Source organism: Callospermophilus lateralis, chromosome 4 (genome assembly GCF_048772815.1).
Source record: "Callospermophilus lateralis isolate mCalLat2 chromosome 4, mCalLat2.hap1, whole genome shotgun sequence".
Classification (NCBI taxonomy): Eukaryota; Metazoa; Chordata; class Mammalia; order Rodentia; family Sciuridae; genus Callospermophilus; species Callospermophilus lateralis.
In genome coordinates this window covers 9039592-9059136 of record NC_135308.1, presented here as the reverse complement: position 1 = coordinate 9059136, position 19545 = coordinate 9039592, and the positions used below count along the sequence as shown (strand labels likewise).

Below are 19545 nucleotides of genomic sequence, written 5' to 3'. Positions count from 1 at the left end.
CTGTGCTCCCCTCGCCTCCCGCCAAAGCCAGGTGAGGACTTTTCCTTCCTGAGCGCCACATACAACCCACCTGAGTGTGGTAGGAATTTCTCTTCACTCTGTCACTGCTTCCAGAACTTTCTCTCTCCTTCCTTCCTTGTCACAAGACTGCACACTTCTCATGACTAAGAGTGGCCTTGTCCTCCCTCTCAGGGTCTCCAGTTAAACTCTTCTTGCTCCCAGTCCACCTCCCCAAGCCTTAGCCATTCACCATGAGCCCTGGAAACGGGCTGGCCCCACAGACGCAGGCTCAACATGCACAAGGAAATGCTATGATGCGGCATGAAAGCCCTTGATAGGTGCCATCCCTGGACTTCCATGCCCTTGGACTTCCCAACCTCCAGGCCTTCTTCACCCAGTTTGGGGTATAATGTTGTCACAACAGAAAAGGAACTAAGACACTGAGCGAAGCTGGACAACAGGAGCCCATGCCCCACACCGACTGGGCTGACTTCAACTCCATGTCCAAGAGGGTCCTCGCAGCTGTCCCCTCTTGTTCCCCCTCTCCTGGACACTGCTTCCCAGAGGTGCCTCCTCCTGCATCTCGGTGTCTACTTGACTGAGCGTACAGAAGCAACGAGGAGAGGCCCCTCCTCAGCTGAGCTCTGTGCCACTTCCCTCGAACGCCTGGAAAGCTCTTCCCTGCCCCTTCCCACAGCACATCCTGCTGGTCCTTCCATCTTCCTCCACTGTCTATCCCACTGGAGGCCTGCCCTCCTCCCCAGACACATGGTCCCCCCCGCTGTACTCCAGGGTGCAGGACTCCCACTGGGGTATCTGTCACATCACAAGCCAGGTCCATTCACATGCCTGTATCACTGGGGGATGCTAAGCCCCCTGAGGGCAGGAAGCAACCTTTCCTTTCTGCCTCCTGGCAGCACATGACACCCACGCGTGGGATGAACCAAGTCTCAGTTTCTTTTCTTCCTTTTAAACTCTCTTCTCAACCTTCCTTCGTCTGGGTCCTCATGGATTCGGTGATGTGTTCATTCAATCCAGAATCTAAGGTGTGGGCTGGGGATGTGGCTCAAGCGGTAGCGCGCTCGCCCGGCAGGCATGCGGCCCGGGTTCGATCCTCAGCACCACATACAAAACAAAGATGTTGTGTCCGCCAATAACTAAAAAATAAATGTTAAAGTTCTCTCTCTCTCCCTCTCTCTCTCTGCCTCTCTCTCTCTCTCTTAAAAAAAAAAAAAAAAAAAAGAATCTAAGGTGCCTGCCATGTGGGAGTCACAATGCTAGATCCTGGGCACGTTAAGATGAATCAAAGGCAGTCAGTAAGTACTTGCCATTAAGGAGTCAGAGGGGAACCAAGATGCACCTAGTAGTAGCAAATCTGTGAATGTGGGTATTATGGGATGGGAGAGGCCACAGGCCCAGGAAAGAGGCAGTGAGAAGCCAGGAGGGGATCAGCCATGCTGCTCATTATCTGAAACCTGGGGTCAACACAGACACCTGGGAACGAGGTAGGAACAAAGCTCACTGTTCTAGGGACCAAGAACAGAGACTAGGGTGGAACAGGGGCCCCATGGGCAGGCCCTGGAGTAAAAGGAAACAGACTGAAGGGAGATCTTCCCTGGACAAAGGGCCACATGTATTCCACGTTGGAAGGACTTGCTGTGGAATTATCCATGTCGTCCTCACAATAAGCCAGAGTTGGTGCGTTGACAGCCTGATCTACAGAAGCGGGGGCTGGGAGCTTCATCGAGGCTTCACAGCTTACCAGAGCCTAGCCCAGCTGTCCATCTCCAAGGACTGGGCTTTTTGCTCCCATGCGATATCACCCGCAATGGAGACAGCAAGACCGATAGCAGTCAGGTGCTTGAGGCCAGTGAGGCTGCCTGGGGTCTGCACCAAGGACACGGCACCACACTGAAATCCTTCCCACTGGGTCACCTGTCAGTAGCCTTGCACCTAAGCCAACTTTGTGTAGGTCTGCAGCGGGACGGAGGAGAAGGAGCAGGACCTAGTGAAATGATAGACATCGGGAGCTTGTCTTGGGCCACCTGGCATCCCTGACTACATAGCCAGTGGGTGGCACCTGGGACCTGGAAACATTCTGTTGAAAAAATGAAGATGGAGAAATGAATGAATGAATGAACAAGCAAGGGAATGGAGGGTGGGAAGCATGAGAGAGAGACTAGGGCAGAAATGGTGATGTGATCAAGAATAACCAAGATCCCAAACCACCTCCCCTCTTCCCAGGCATCTAACGCCCACCTGTGGCCCACTTGGGTGTCCTCCAAGATTGCCCACTCCAGAGCACACCAAGCTAACGGGACAAGCTGAGCATCCTCTCACACCAGCCCCGCTGCCCCCACTGCCCGGTAATACCACACGGAGGACGGTGTAGGTTAGGGGCTCCAGGTCCGGGCAAAGGCAGAGAGGAGAGGCTCCTGCCTGTGTCCATCTGTGGGAAGAAGGCCCTGGGAGACTTACGATCCTCTCCTCTTCCCTGACACCTCTGGGAGACCCCAGCCTCCACGTGGGGACAATGAAACCCAACCCTCAGCCTTTCAGGGAGCAGACCTTGAGAAGGAACCTCATAGCAAATGACCTCCAGTCAGAGAAGAGACCCACACCATGGAGCCCTCTGGACCCAGAACCTCCTCGTTATGGTCTGGATATGAGGTGTCCCCAAAGGCTGCCGTTAATGCTGGAATATTCAGAGATGGAATAACTAGATTATGAGAGCTCTAACCCAATCAGTCCATCGTCGTTTGAATGGACTGTGGGGTGATAACTGTAGCGGAGGGTATGGCTGGAAGAGATGGGTCACTGGGGGTGACTGTCCCTGAAAGGGTGCCTCCTCCTGTGGCTCCTGCTTTCTGGCTGGCATGAGGGAGCAGTTTCCTTCCACCGGGCCCTTCTGCCATGATGTTCTGCCTCATGTAATGCCCAGAGCAATAGTCAGCTGTCTATGGACCGAGTCTCTGAAACCGGAACCCCCAGTAAACTTGCCTCCTTTAAGTTGTTGTCCGGTAGTTTGGTCACAACGATAAAAAAGCTGATTAAAACACTAGTATTTATTGGAAAAAGGACAAAAGTATGTGCTTAATTTCCTGAGCAACAAGCCCTCATGGGAAGCCGGGCTCTTCTCTCCTCACCATGCTGCTCCCATTGTGTGGGGGTGGCCCATCAGGCAGCAGAGGCCAGGAGGCCGCCTGGCCACCCGCTCACCCGCAGCCTGCAGCCTCCTCTGCCAGGGATTGGCTCTCCGCTGGTGCTTAGCAAAGCCGTCCTGAGAGCGCTGCAGTGCTCAACAAGTTAACCCCCTCCCCTGCTCCTGCTCCAGGGCCCAATTCTCCAACCTGCAGAGGGCGGTGGCCTCTGAGGAGGCCCCAGGCAGACCCTCCCAGGAAATCCACTCCCACCCTTGGGCCTCCGCCCGCAGCGTCTGCCAGGCCAAATGAGGCAGGGAGATTTGATGGATGGGGAGGTGGACGCCGGGCTCCCCTAGGAGAACAGTTTAATTTTATGGGGAAGGAACACAGGAACGGGGAGCCCCTGGGCCCAGCAAGCAGCCCGGCTGCAGGCGTCCAGCCGCCGCCAGGAGCATGTGCAACTCATTACCTCCGCCAGCTTCCCATCTGCGGCCGCGATGACGCCACGGGAGTGGAGGAGGGGCAGAGGCCGTGGCGAGCAGGACTGCAATATTTTTCTGACACTAACACCTCTCTCTGGCCCTTGGAAAGTGCCTCTGAGAAGCCAGGCCCAGCCAGGCACCACCCACTCCCAGGCCAGGCTTCCTCTGCTTCAAGGCGCCAGACTGAAGAGGTCCCCAGTCCCCAGTTGTTACAGCAGGGGGGAGGGGGACACGGAGGCATGAAGGGGAAGGTGAGGGGAGGGAGAGGAGGAGCAGGAAGAGAGGGGAGAGGAAGCAGGCCACACTGGCCCCCGTGTCCATCCGCTGGGTTTCCGGTCAGAGGGAGAGGTAGGAGCTCCAGCCAGAGAGGTCAGGGGTGAAGCGCCTTCAAGACACCCTCTGGGACTGGCCCTGCCAAGCAGGCCTGGCACCACAGGTGGCCCTCTGGCATTGCCTGGGAGCTACCAGGTAAGAGGGACTGTCCTTGCCTGTTAGGCCTTTTTTTTTTTTTTTTTTTTTTTTTAATTTTTATTGTTGGTTGTGCCTGTTAGGCCTCTGCATGAGCAGTGGGCTCCAAGGAGGAGGCCAGGGAGCCAGAGCTGGGCATGGAGACCTCATGGAGGTCATCCCTTGACAGGCCACAGACCTCCCTTCCCTTCTAACCTGGTTAGTGAACAAAAGGGATGGGATGAAGGCAGGGAGGCGGAAGAGAGGAGGGGAAGAGGTGGGGGGGGGGCGGGAAGAGGGGGAGGAATGCAGAGGTCAGCGCACTGAAGAAGTCCAGGTGACAGCAGGAGCCACTCCCTGGGTGACAGCGGGAGCCACTCCCTGGGGGAGGGCCCCTTCCTGTGCCCTGAGGGAGCCAGCCCAGCCTGCAGCAGGAGGCTGCTCCCCAGGACCTCCTCTCCCCTCTTTCCTGCCCCCACTCCTGGTTGCTTGGGGGAACTTTTTTCACTCTCTGGGGTTTCTGCTCCAGATCCTAAAACAAGCATTTCCCAGCCCTTCAGCTCCCCAGGAAGTGCTGCCTCCTCCCTTGGGAGCCACCTGGTGAGGTGACCAGGTAAGGATCAGTGGGGTCTGGCTGGTCCTGCCTGGGAATGTGTCCTCCAGAGAACTCCTGCCCAGGACTTCACAGGGACAGAGGGGAGCTAGCCAGCTGCAGGTCCCGGCCACACCCCTGAGCTTAGGAGCTGAGCATGGGCAGATAGTGCTTTAATTGCCCTGGGCTCCAAGTCTGCTCCCCGGCAGGGTCTGAACCCAGCAGTGAGCTGCCTCTCAGGAGCATCAGCCCATGCCTCTGAATTCCTTTCCTGGAAAGAAAATCCCAGTCAGGTTTCAGCCCTGCCATTAACCCCTTGGTGACCTTGGACAAGTCCTATAGTTAGTCTCCAAGATCTCCTGATGCAGAGACTGCAGAGACAGCCAAAAATCCCCTTCCCTGGATTCAAGAGTCTATCGAGGATGAACAACCAACCCCCTACAGTAGGACCACACAGAGCAGGAAAGCTCCCCAAAACACAGCAGCAACACAGAGTTTCAGGCATCTTGGATGTTAGAACTCTGGGCCCTGAGCAGGGACGTGCTGGGGACTGTGATCCACAGGGTCTGGTGTGAAACTTGGGAGGGTTCTAACAGGTAGAGAATATGGGGTGGTGCCGCAGTCTCTGGCTGGGCACAAATCACAAGTCTCCACACAGCTTGTAGATTCAAACAGCAATTCTTTATTCCCGAACTCACACCGGCGATCTACAAACACGCTCTGGGGGAATCCACGTTCTCTGCCCAAATCCACACCGCATGGGCTTCTGTCTCCCAAAATATACTGTCTGACCCTAAGCACTCAAGAGGAACTCAGCAGCAGGATACGCCCTATTCTAAAGGGGGAACACCCTAATCTCCTATTATGCTAAACCGCCCTATTCTAAAGGGGGAACACCCTAAACACGGATCCTGCCCTGGTCCTTGAGCAAGGTCACCTTTCAGAAGTCCTTCCACTAGACAGCATGGGAGTAAGCTGGCAAGGAATTTGTCATACCCACTTGGCTGATGGCTCCCAGCAGGGTGGGGAAACAGGCTTCCCAGCAGGATGGCACCAAGGCCCAGAGCAGGAAGGACAGACAGACCCCATAGATTCATATTGAGGGTGACATGTTGCGAGTGGGAAGAGCAGACCTGGGGACCAAGGGGCCAAGATAGAGCCTGGAAACCTTGCTGGTTAGAGAGGGGGCCACCAGGGAGCAACTCTACCTGACAGGATGTGCTTACACCTGGCCAGCTTGAAGGTCCGTGGCCACTGAGGTCTGAGTCACACCTAATAGCTGGCCCCCACTTTGAGGACCTTCTTTCCCGGTGCCAAGACCCCAGAGCCCGCTTCCAACAGGAGGAAGTAGTGCCCACTCCTCCTCCCTCTCAAAGACACCATTTTGATTCACTGAAGGCCCATGGAGGTGGCCCTGGCCCAGGCCTCCCTTCCGTTTCCCTTCTCTTTCCACCTTCCCTTTCTTCCCGGCCTGGCCCCACCCCTTCCTCTCCCTCTCTGTTCTGCTTTCCAGAGTTGATCCAGAAGCAATGAAATTCTTCAGAAACAGACCCAACCTGGCTTGAATTCCCTCAGGCTCTCCATCTTCCTCTTAGGGAGATGAAGGGGAGGAGGAATCAGCCAGGATCCCAGGAGTTTTCAGAAGCTGGTTTCACCCCAACATGGCTCTATTTGGCTTCTCACACCACCACCCACCACCCACCACCCACCTCTGTTTTTAGGCATGGAATTTTGGAACTGGAGGGGACCTGAAATATCCCCTGCAACCCTATTGGCAGATGAGGGCACTGAGTTCCACAGATGTGATGGAGGCAGTCTGGGCCTCACAGCTTCCAGCCTCCACTGTCTGCACCTCACCAGGAGCCAGGCCTCTGGGGACCCTGTGTGCACAGGACCCTCTCAGCTTGGCTCTAAAGCTGCCCTCTGACAAACCTGCCCACAGCTGGGGACCTGGCCAGCACAACAGCTAGCACAACATTCACCCCTTCTGGTCCAAATGAGCTTTCTTCATCTGGACCAGAAAAGCCAAGGGTGGGAAGAGGTAAGGGAGAGAGGATAGGATGGTCCTGGTGACATCGCCCCACCCCATGCCTCTCACACTGCTGTGGCCCCCAGGCACCCCAACCCGGCGCTGATCATTGCTTCCAATCACCCCACTGTGCTGTACCCTAGTTCCTTCCAGCTAAACCAGGCCTCTTTCCTAGGTGCCCGTGGGGACAGAGGAGGATCAAGCATCACCTTTGCTGATGTGCAGAGCAGGGCCAGGCCCCCAGGGCCTTTCCTCTCTTCCCAGGCACAAGGACTCTAGAAGCTCTAGTTCAGCCCAGGAACAAGCTGGTAGGCCTTTTTCCAATGTCTCATAAAATCTTTTTCCGTCTTCAAGTCCATATATTTCGACCCAGTTCACCTTTGGGGGAATCGTTCCCATGACAGCTTCTCTGATTTCTCTTCGGAGCCTCCCTGATACCTAGCACATCACCCGACACATCAAAGGTCCTCAAAATATGTGTGAGCACTGCATTCCAGAGGAACAGCTACGTGCAAGAGTGGACAGTTCTTCACAAGGGTAGGCTGAGAAAGTGGTTGATCAGAAGCCCCAGGGTCCTTGTCCCCTCTTCCTGCTGGGACTGTCCCCACTCCCTGCCTCGCTGAGCCACCCCACTTCCCTCCCACATCACCACCTTACGGGAGCAAAGAGGAAGTCATTTCTTTTGAGTAATTTCAGGATAAAGGCAGTTGTCAGAGTCATGCCAATCAAAGAGCAATCGTGGGGGTCTCAGGAAGACCCTGCACATGAAGGGCTGGCTCTCCCTGGTGGTCTGCAACACTCACTCCATCCTCTTTGAAGTGGATGCTGTCCTCCTGCACATGCTTTAGTGAGGATGGATTCGCCCATGCAGTCAGCATTTATTAAACACCTTTAGTATCCAGCTCCATGCTGGTGCACCAGGACCAGGTGCTGGGAAGGAGCTCAGGGACCCCCTTGGATAAGCTGTACCCACTGAACCTCCAGAATTTTAGCAAATACCCAACCTCAAGATGCAGTGCCTTTCAGCATGACCGGAGCCTTCTCCCTTCACAAATGTGTCAGGAAATGGAAAGGAGGCTCCTCCTCATCCTGAAAGGGTGAGGGCCGGCTGGCTCAGATATCCTGGTCTGACCCCAGCCTTACTCTGTGAGAGGCAGAAGGATTGGGCCGGGAGCGAGGAACCTCTCCATGATGGCATCAAGTGTGGGATCAAGTTGTTCTCAGCCTCAGCTAGCCCATCTGTAAAGTGGGTACCCATCTTGCTAAGCACACAGGTTTGCTGAGATGAATGAATGAGAAAACACATGTAAAGATCTTTCAACCCATGAAACTCAACGTAAGCAGAATTAGACCAGAGATCACCAGTGCCCTGGGCAATGCCAAGGTCAGGTGGGGGGCAGGGCTCCTTCCCCAACCCAGAGAAGACGATGCACCCCAAGACGCAGCTAGGAGCACTTACCATCCTCACACAGGTTCAGCTTGGACAGGCTCCTGCCATCGAAGGGCTCCTCAAAGATGGAGCCGGTGTCCCTGTCGCTCACGGTGTGCAGATACATGGCCTTGTTCTCCATCACGTCCTGCAGCCACAGGGATGGCAGGCGGAGCAGGGTGGGGGGGGGCAGGGGAGAGAGACACAGTCAACTACACGTGGGAACAGGAACAAAGGGACAGACCAAGGGGCCACCTAAGTGGCCCTGGACCAGAACCCAGGGACCATCTCCCAATCAATAGGAGCCAGCTGCCACCCCCAGGTCCTCGGGACTCCAACCCCACTCCCGGAGTGCTCGGTGCTCGGGAAGACCAAGGCACTGGGTCTTTCTGCTCGTGGAGCCTGACACTTCCATCAACAGCTCTCGGTGGGGCTGGAGCCCTGGGCTGGGGGCACCTTGGCCACCTGGTAAGCCCTGAGGGAGCTGAACTGGCTACCCACAAGGTGACCAGGGAGCAGGTCTGAGACGTCCGGAAGCCTGGGTGTGTCAGAGAGACCTGGGCTGGATTGTGAGTTGGGAATGAGGGACACACAGGGGTGTCCAGGATACAAGGCCATCAGCTAACACAACAGGAAGAAAGAACTACTCCAAATCCCTGGGGGAGCACGTCAGGGCCTCACTGGAGACCCCAGAGGCATAGAGATGGAGCAGCCTTAGACCAAGGCAGGGCTCCTGCCTCGATGTCCTTGGATGTATCCCATAGTGTTCCAGGGATGTCCCCACTGACTTGGGAAATCCTCTGTCACTTATGGTGAACAAATCGATTTGCACAACAGTGTGTGCATTTGGTAATGCACCTGGGCAACAGCGGATGTGCTCAGAGGCGGCTGGTGGGCTCTGGTGGGCTCTGGCGTGGCAGGACTTTGGGAGGGACTGTGGGGATCGGGTACTTCTTTTTGTTTGTAGATTTTCTGAGTTTTCTATGATGCATTTACATTCTTTGTGTAATGCAAAAAATCCTTTCTTAAAGCCAATTTACAAATTATTTACATAAAATACTTCATATTCCTTTTCTCACATATGTGCTCAGTTGAGCTAACAAATTGTGCTTCATTCTTATCACAGTTTCAGCCAGTCAGAAGTTTACGTCAACCTTGTTTCTGAGGCTTTTTGACTTCTAGATATTTAACCTGCCCCCAGGAGTGTGGGGTCCCAGCTCTAGAAAGGAGCATACTCAACTGGAAGCCAGAGGAGCTGAGCAGCGTCTCTGGGCCAGGAGAGGCGGGGGCCTGTCGGGGGTTAGAGGGAGCAAGGCCATTGATCACAGGACCAGTGGGCTCCTCTTCAGAGGCAGAGGCCAAAGGAGGCATTGTCCGAGCTCCATCATCAGGGGTCATGAGGGGGAGGTGGGCCTCAAGCAAAACGCCAATGCGTTTTGGACTCCAGAGACCTCTGCCTTTGAGATTGAGAAGAGGCCAGAACTGACCATTTACTGCTCAACTGTCCTTCAGATGACCCAGGAAGATGGGACCTTCTGCTCTTATCTCAGAAGTAATGAGACTCCACAACCCTTGCACGTGGGCTCACACGCACACACACACACACACACACACGCTGTGTACACACAGGCACACACAAAATCATGTGCGCCCAGTCTCTGTAGCCTTCCCTGCAATCCGTGGGAGGGACAGAAGAGGGGGGGAGGTCCACCGTCCACCAGGATCCCTCCTGCCCAACGGGCTCCCACCCAGCTTCTCTGAGCCTTCCCTCCGGAGTATCTAGTCTGCTGGCCTCCTAGTACACGCCCTCTGTCCAAGGCCTCCACCCAGTGAGGGCCTCTAGGTGGGGCCAGGGTGCTCTGTCACTGCTCAGCTGCAGGGGAGCCTCCCTTGTTTCACGAGCTCAGTGTGCGGCACCCCTCCCTCTGGCCCCGCTCCTGGGGAGCTGCAAGCAGGGGCCAGCATCTCCTCTGCCGCGCTAACCCTCACTCTGCCAAAGGCAACAGAGCCCGCAGCCAGAGTGGACAGGACACGGCCCCTGCGGATGGGGTGCAGAGCCCCAGCTTCATTCCACTGTCCTCCTCTCCTGGTCAGCTCCCGCCAGCGGAGGCCCGTTATCTGGAATGTATCTGCCGGGCGGCCCCTCCTCTGCCTCCTCCCCGCCCCTCGGCTGGTCAGTGCAGCAGCCCAGGGGACCCTTCTGGGAGAGGGGCTAGGGCCAGATGTGAGTGAGATGCGTTTGGAAACCTCAGCTGTTCGTTACTTGGAAATGAAACACACGCCCGTTCTGCCGGCCCCGGTTTTATTAGGGGCTGCTTTTTCGTTCTTGGGGAGTGGGGGCATTTGGACCCTTAGATCTTGAGTCTTATCACCCTCGGGCTGTTTGTGCTCTCAGGCAGGACGGGCTGACTGGTGAGGTGTGGCAGTGCAAAGTGCTGGCTCACACACAAACACGCCCCACAGGGTGCAGACCGCAGACCCTCCAGGGTCTCCCTGTGAGCTCCTTTGGGGAGCACTGTGCCTTTTTATCCCATCTTTCCCATTTTAAAGACAAGCCAACCAAGACCACAGAGGCAAGAGCTGATATATGTCAGAGTGGAAGAGGTGCCGGCTGGACAGGGGCTTCCCACACAGGGCACTGGCTCAGCCACCGGGTTGCTGTGTCCAGAATGCATGGTGCCTGCCTTCAGGGTCCCAGACCAGGCAGCGCAGAGTCAGTGCGCCCCAGGAGGTGGGGGCTGGGTGGAGAGAGACTCAAAGCCGGAGAGGGACACCCATGCAGGATGCCAAAGCCACAGGGACTGTGGACAAACCCTGTAGAGCCCGGACTCCGGCATTTCAAGTCAGAGTGAGGTCACCCGGTGAATAGGGAGGGGAGGATTTACTCCCAGGCAGTTTTACCCAAGGCACTTAAAAGCACAGGTTAGAGGCCAAGGATTTGCTTCCAAACTGCATCTGAGAACAGAGAAAGCCCTCGGCCACCTGCACCCCTCCATGCAGACAAGAGGTGGGCGGTGTATGGAGAGTTCAGAGGATCCTGTCCTGGCTAGTCTTCTCATCTATAATTGGAGAACTTGACCTCATCCAGCCCCAGATCCCAGAAACATCACCTCTACCATGGGGGTCTGTCCTGCTGCCACCAGGGGAACTGTGAGACTGATAGGAGACAACGAACATGGAGGGCTCTGTGAACGAGGTCACCCAGGGCAGCTGGTGGCAGAGTCAGGTGAGAACAAACACCCTCTAGCCGGGGATGCAGCATAGACGGACTGACTCTCAAAGCCCCTCTTTGGGCATCAGAAGGACAGAATGAACTCTTCCTGCTGAGATCAGGAGCAGGGGGTGGTGGGAGCTTTGCCTGCTCTTCTGAAGATGGTTCCTGTGGCTTCCAGCCTCTGACCCTGCAGAGCTCACAGCTTTGCTTAGGACTGTCTCATTTTAAACTCTAAATGTGGCCCTAGAGAAAAAAAAAATGCTACATAGGTTTTAAACTCTTTCTTCCTTTAACTGTATTCAGCTAACCCAAAGCACAACCCACAGCTGGAGAGGTGCAGATGTTTGATAAATAGCCTGTTGTATCATATGTCCCCTCACTGGGCACACGTGAACACATACACAAACAGAGCACAGGGAGAGGGGCTGTCCACCGATCCATCTGCTCCCTGAATGGGGTCTCCAGCTGTGACATGAGCCAGGCAGAGTTGCTACCAAGGCAATAGCTTCCCTCTAACACCCCGATGTGGGCTGATACTCTCCAGCCCAGGTAGCTGGATAAGGGCCCAGCGGATGTCCACAGGCTCCTTGGCTGGGACCCTCCCACCTGGGGTAGGCACCTCGGGGCTTTGCCTCCCAAAGACTTCCAAACACAGTGCTCTGCTCCATCCAGCTCATCGGGTCTCCTCCAGCTGCCTTTGGGACACCATGCCCTGGTAGGCACCAGGTTAGTGTCAAGACTCACCTGAGTCCCCCTGCTGAGGCTGGAGAGCCTGTCCTCTCAGTTCCTGGCATTCACCTTGGTGGTCAGAGAGCTGGCTGACGCCCCACTGAGACCCAGGCAGCCCCTCCGAGCTTGTCTCCGCAGCCAGCCAAATCCAGACGGAGTCATAGAAAGAGGGTGCAAGGCCACAGGGTCACTTCTGTGACTTGTCTCAGGACAAGGGCCACAGGGTCACTTCTGCAGGACCACCAGGTCAGGAGGCAAGACTCAACCTGGTGGCGGAGGGAGAGGGGGTCTGCACCTGGGGCTCTCTGTCTTGGTGCGTCGCCTGCGTCAGCCTCAAGCAGCAATCCAGAGATGTTCTGAGGAGGCACCGGCAGCTCTGCTAGGTACTGACCAAGTGGGAACTGAGCTGCTCCAGCCGCGCGTCTTTATAAAAAGTTTTTGCTGCAACTAAGGAGGCTCTGCTGGCGGGATCTGGAACACGCACCCCCTCTTGTGGCCACTCCCAACATTACAGCCCCTCACAGGACTGCGCCAGCCGACCACAGCTGAGAAGCCAGCTTTGGCCTTGGGACTCCAGCGCCTGAAGAACCGGCTCAAAATACTTTTTGGACAGCTTCTAGAAGGATTGCAGCTAGATCTGGCTTATGAGCCACACAAGGAAACCAGTCTTGCAAATTTATTTATAGGACCGAGTTGGCATTGCTCAATTCATTCAATAAATTTGGCTTAGAATTGTTTTATGTATTTTCCTGAATCACACCCATCCCCCAAGGACACAGATGGGCCACTCTGGGGTTGTTCAGAAGAAGGCCTCAGGGGCTCTGAAGTAACATCCCCAAATCAAGCTCAACACGATTCAGCAACCAGGTCGGTGTTCATAGAGCATCAACTGCGCCAGGGCTGGAGAATCCAGGATCCCATGAGGCACCCTGGCTGTTGGAAAGGGGTTGAAATCTGGTATAGGAGATGGAACAGGGCACAAAAGCCATAAGCCTAAGTACAAACAGTTACATTTGCAAAAGGAGATTCAGCCGATGCTGTGGGAGCAATAGCATTCAGAGGAGGTGGCCAAAGTGGGAAAGATGTCAGAGAAATCCCCAAAACAGTGAGCCACGGTGGCATGGCCAGTCCCATGGATGGATGTCAGAGGATTGAACACAGAAGGTAACTTCCATAAATGATTTCCTGTTTGTCGCTTAAAAATTCAGCCTCCAGCTGGGGACAGTGGCCCACCCCTGTAATCCCAGCAACTCGGGAGGCTGAGGCAGGAGGACTGCAGGTTCAAGGTGAGCCTCAGCAACTTAGCAAGGCCCTAAGCAATTTAATGAGACCCTGTCTCAAAAATTAAAAAGGACTGAGGATGTGGCTCAGTGGTTGAGTGCCCCTGGGTTAAGTCCCCAGAACCCCCCTCTTCCCAAAAATTCAGCCTTCACGCTTCGGGGTCAGCTTTCGAACATGAGGAGGTTTTGCCAAGGCTCAGCTCCGCCTAGAGTGCAGCTGCCAACCCATGCTGAGTCAATAATAATAAGAGGGGAAGGAGAAAGAGGGGAGGGTGGAGAGCAGGAGGAGAAAACGCTTCATAGCCTATATTACGTGCTGGGCAATTCCAAGTGCTTTTCCTATGTTAACTCATTTAACCTGTGCAGTTGTCCCTCAGCAACCACTGGGATTGTTCCAGGTCCAAAATTCTCGCTTCAAAAGTCCTTCGTGAAAGACGGCTTAGTGTTTGCCTAAAATGTATGTGTACTCTCCCTTACACTTTAAATCATATCTATATTACTATAATACCTAATACCTAATGCTAGGTGACTAGTTGTTATACTGTATTTTTTAGGGAATATGGCAAGAAAAAAAGTCTGTACAAGTTCAGTAGAGACACGGGGCTTTTTATAAAATACTGTTGATCTGCGGGTGGTTTGGATCCACTGGTGTGATATGGAGGGCCATCAGCGCAGAAATCCTGTGAGGTAGGTGCTACTGTTGTGACCATTTTACACAGACAAATCAAGTAACTTGTCCCTAATCACGCAGCCTGGAGTGGCAGAACTAAAACCAAGCCTTGGGCAGTTGGACTCCAGAGCCTGTAACCGCGCCCCGTACCATCTCTCACCAAAGGAATGCTTCTGCCACCTGTCAATTCACAACATTCCCAGGAATGAATGGAATCTTAGAATCAGCCAGGAGTGTGCTCAGAACGTGATCCCAGAGCTCTTCCCGGCAGAGAAGCAGGAAGTAGAAAGAGATGCACTGGCTTGGTGCTGTGGCTTCAATTTGTCCCCCTTAATTCATGTGTCGGAAACTTGGTCCCCAGAGCTGCAGTGCTGGGAGATGGAGCCTCACAGGAAGGTGGTGTGATATGAGCTAAGAGTGGCCATAGAAGACGCCATCATCAAAGGGGCTAGTGACGGTGGTTCTCACTCTGCCATGTGAGCACGCAGAGGGAGCAACACACAAATGCTTGCATCTTAATGGTGGACTTCCCAGCTCCAAACTGGGAGGAAGGAAACTTCTGTGTTATACAGTCTTGGGCATTTCTATTTTGTAGCCTAAATGGACTAAGACAGTTAGAGAGACCCTGCTCAAAACTCAATTTACCTAAAACAGACTATTTTCCCACATGGCCACACTGGTGTGCCCTTCACCTGTTGGGGAAGGAGGAGGATGAGGAGAGAACTGAGACCCCAACACAGCCCAAGCTATTGGCTGAACCTCTGTCACCATGGATAATTGATGATCCGACTGGGAAAGGGTCTAGTTTCCTGCACAAAATTCCAGAAATAGGCATAGAACCATTAAACTGTACTGCAAGAGGGTGAAATCTGTACTTTAAATCCAGAGACTGTGGGGCGCCTTTTCCCTCCCTTGTTTCAGGTTTATTTCACTCCTCGTAAGGATAAGGTGTATCCATATTGATGCTTGCAACTAGTTCCTCCTTTATTTCTTTCTTTTGGCTGAGCATTAGTGTTCCTTTATCTGCAAACACCACACTTATTTATGCCCTCTCCTGTTGATAGGCATCTGGGCTGTTTCCAGTCTTTGTCTAGAATGAAGTGGGGGAAAGAGAAGGGGACGTTTGATGATAGTGCAGGACAGTGTGCCCCAGAGGACAGACATCCCAGGGGTGAGAGGCCTTTGGACAGCTCTTAGCTCATACCACGCTGTCTTTGCACCTAAAATCAGAATGGTCTAAGAGTGGTTTGCTTCATTTTGATCACAGACGGCACCTGTCCTTGACATTGTCCCTCAGAAGGTGTTAGGAAATGTGACAGCATTGATGGAGGGGTGACTAGACTTCTGAAGGAGCTGCATCCTTGAAAAATGCAGGAAACAGAATCTGAGCACTTAACATGGCATAACCAAGAGCTCTTCCCACATCTGTCCTGTGATCCACGTGGGACACGGAAGCGCAGGGACCACATCAGAGCATAGTGCATGTACCCAGGTGCTTCTTGCTTTCTTTAACTGTACCACCCCTGAGTGTGCCCCTGTCACCTCCTGTGTCCAGCCCTGCCGTGAGCTCACAGCCCATGGTGAGCCACCACTTTCTAGCAGGGTGCGTGGACAGTGGTCCTCAGAGGTGCTGATGAAGAGAAGCCCAGATTCCAAGCCAAAGAGCCCACTCCTGACTCCCAGCTCAGGGGATGGGGGAAGTCACAGGACCTCCCTGAACCTGAGCTTCCTCCTCTGGACAACCAGGTTCCTACTCCCCGGCCCTCCCACCTCAAGGGTGCTTCCCAGGGACGGAGGAGCTTCGAGACACTAATGCTCTTCAGCCATTGCTATTATTTTTCAGAGTTGACAGCCCTGACAAATAGGATGTTAGTCGCTATGTAGGTCTCTCCAGGGTCCAGCTGCTGACAGCTGGCGCTGAGTCCAAGGAGGGGAGGCAAGAGCCTCCGCCTTGTGGAGTTCCCTGCTCCTCACCCATCGTGGAATCTGCCCAACCATCTGCTCCGTCTCCCTGTGCTCGGCTCGTTTTAATTCATTTCCCAGAAGGTGTGGGGATGATGAATTATATGAGACAGCCCAGGATTTCTGACATTGGCTCAGGGTCATAGGCAGTAAAACAGATGAGCCTCCTCCCTGACATGTGCATGGACCAGAGACCCAAGAGCAGGACCTGGCCAGAGCTCCTTATATTGTCAAACTCAGCGACCCAGGGTACCCTCAAAGGAGATCTGTCTTGGAGCTGAGATGCTCTAAATTTTGCTTGGGAATTAGATGGTGAAATTATTTTAAAGTGAGCAATTTGTAGTTGGTAGCCAAACAAGTTCATTCAAGTGAATCATAAGGAACTTCTCAAAACAGGGTGAAACTTTGGGCCAAAACTCTTCAGAAGATATTTTAGTGGGATAAATGTAAAACAGACACCAATGTTGGAACAATGCATCTTCCCATATATAGGATGTAGGATGCCAGGCTGCTCAGAGGACATAAGAAGAAGCCTCATGTGTTATATGACTTTGAAGTTGACGTAAGTCAGCAAGAGCCGAGGAAATAGCAATTTTAAAACTTAGGCTGCATTCATAGAGACATGATGAGCAGAAAAACGGAGATTAGGAATCCCCCCTGAATTTTGCATTGATGATATCGCATTGGTATGTAGCGTATTCAGCTCTAGGGGCAGCTGGTCAAAGGATTTAGTCACAAGTCAGAGGATGACTAGGGTGGTGAAAGGTCTAGAAATGGACAGGAAAGGGCTGTATTCAGCCCTGAGAAGGAATCACTCAAGGGTTGTGGTCTGAGTTTGAAGGCACATGAAGGTGTTAGGTGTCTTCTGCACCATCATGGAAGAAGAGGCAGAATGCCCTCCATGTGTAGACGCTCTGATCACCACTGAGCCTCCGGACCTGGGTGCCTGGCTGGGACTCCACAGTGGAAGAAGCACCTCACAGGGGTCTCCCACATTGGGTGACTGGCTGGACCCGCAACCTCTGATGTCTCTCCAAGTCCGAGTGGGCCCCTGCAAGATACATACATATATATGTATATCTTCTGCAAGAAACTTCTTCCCCAGTGATAAGAAGCAACTTAGAACTGATTCTGCTGCCTAACTTGCTCTGGTTGGGGCAGAGAAAGAACATTCCATGACTGCTTTTAATAGTAAGAACTAAGAACAGGAAATATTATAGCCAATGACCATAATAAGTAAGAATAATGAAAATATTTCAGCTACGTATTATGCCAGGAAGAGAGAAAAGCAAAAAAGGAAGTTGAGAAAGAACAATCAAGATAAAAGACAGAAAAATAAGGCAAATGAGTGGGAAAAGAGGAGGCTTGGTGGAGAGAGGAGATGGAGGAAGAGGCAGGACTCAGGATATAAAGGGATGCAGGTTTTTTCTTTCCCTCCTTTCTTGAAGCACCACTCTCATCATGACTAGTGAAAAATGTAGGTTTTCTTTTCTTGTAGTTTGGACTGTATACTTTTCAAAGATATGCATGCTTGTATTTTTAATGATGCTTTTCAATAATAGTTGTGCAAGGCTTTTTACGAAAACAGCAGCTCCCTGACCTCTTATGTCATATCCTACTTCCATGGTCACTCATTTCCAGCCCTGCAACCGTTACTTTTTGTATTTATTTCCACATTTCTAATAACATGGTTATACTACTTTTTTCCCCCAATTTTATGCATCATTCATTCCCACTCTGGGGGAAACAGCTCCTTTTTACTGTACCTTCCACCCTACCCGTCCCCATCCTCCTAGGACAGTATATCATACTTTTGTCTAGATTGTTTTTCAGTTTATTTTATCATTACTTTATAAATGTGGTTCACAACCAGATCATGCAGAATGTTTTCCAGAGTGAAATGTTAAATATTTTATTCCCCTGCATTTGATTCAGTGTCCTCTCAATAGGCTTTCTCTTATTTATCATTCTATGGAATTGTCCTGAAACTTTCCAATTTGCTTGATACGGGACCAATGGCTCTCAACACTAGCTTATGGCTATTATCCAAAGAATTGCCTACATGTCAATCTGAAGCTTCTCTTTGAGTCTCTCTTGGTTGGAGATTCACCTTTCTTAATAGCCTGCTTTTCTCAGTCTCTATTTATTTCCTTGTTCAGGTAAAGCACATTTATGAGGGAATACATCTATGGATATCTTACCCTATCTGAAAATATCATTATTTTTATCCTTGACCTTGAGTGATAGATAGTTCATGCAAGTATAAAATTCTGGGTTTAGGTTTTTCCCCCCTCCAAATTTTAATGGAATTCTTACATTGTTAGAAGCTTCTAACAAATCCCAAGACACCTTGATGATTGACCCTTTTCACACGACCTTTTTTTCTTTTTAGGATCTTCTTTGTGTCCAGTATTTTGAAACTTTATGAAGACTAGTCTCAGTGTGGACTAGTTTTCATCCATCATTCCAGGCATTTAGAATGAATTTTCAATCTGAAACCTCAAGTTCTTTCTTTCAGGGAATTTCTATTGAATTATTTCTTTTTTTTTTAAACACAATATCTTTATTTTTTTTTTAATGGTGCTGAGGATCGAACCCGGGCCCCGTCCTTGCTAGGCGAACGCTCTACTGCTGAGCCACAATCCCAGTTTCTTTTTTTGTTTTTTTTTTTTCTCTTCACCTTTACTATAACTATTGTTATTTAAATATTGATGTTCATAGACAACTTCTCTAGTTTTTCTTGATTTTTCTCTCCAAGCTCTTTCATCTTCTTATCCTTCTTGGAAGGTATTCTATTTTGGGGGATATTTCCTTCTTCTACTGACATTCATATATAATGACATTCATAATATATATTATGCATATATCATATTCAATTCTGTTGTATTTAAGCAGAAATTCTGTTCATTTTATTTTTATTTTAAAGATCATTTGCATGTATAATTTTATCCCAATGCATTAATGTCCACAATGGTTTTTAGTCTTTTTTTTTTTTTTAAATCCTTCTGCACATGGTTGCATCTAGACCTTCACCATGCTGGCCATCCTCCTCTGGATAACCTATTCTTTTTCAAAAAGCCTGTTGAAATAGAGTCCACTATTGAAGCCAGGTCTGCGCTATCTGGCATGGTGAGACAATTGTCTCCTTGTTCTGAATGGAATTCTTCCCCGTTGCAGCCTGAGACCAGATGGCACTTCTCAACTGCTAGTCTACACTGTTGAATCCCACAGAGCCTAATGACCAGTCCACCCTTACACACAGGCTACTAGAAAGCCAGGTTTGGGTTCCCATCTTGCACCCGTGTGATTGACTTGCAGACTCTGAGTGAGATAACCCATATTAATCCCCAGTTTTATTTCATCTGAGCTTCAGCTCATGACTCTACCTGTTGAAATCTTCTGAATTTGGATTCTGCTTCCTAGTGTCAGCACTGTTCAGCTTGCCATCAGCTCCAACCAAGCCCTTGACAAGGGGCTGAAGAGCTGGGTGACTCCACTGACTCTCTTCCTCCAAGGATTCTGTGTATCCACTGGACAAACTGAATATAGTCCTATAATTCACCTGGGG

At 51.8% G+C, this 19545-nt stretch overlaps 1 protein-coding gene across 1 annotated transcript in view; it reads right to left on the bottom strand.

Moving 5' to 3' along the window:
• The window catches only part of Scara5 (scavenger receptor class A member 5), a 106800-nt gene extending 94323 nt beyond the window's left edge, over positions 1–12477 (bottom strand). The window contains exons 1-2 of the mRNA XM_076852272.1: positions 12081–12477; positions 8153–8270 (exon numbers count right to left, since the gene is read on the bottom strand). Of these exons, the coding sequence (XP_076708387.1) occupies positions 8153–8264 (112 nt within the window). The 5' untranslated portion in view covers positions 8265–8270; positions 12081–12477. The remainder of the gene's footprint in view (positions 1–8152; positions 8271–12080) is intronic.
• Between the last annotated feature and the right edge of the window lie 7068 nt (positions 12478–19545).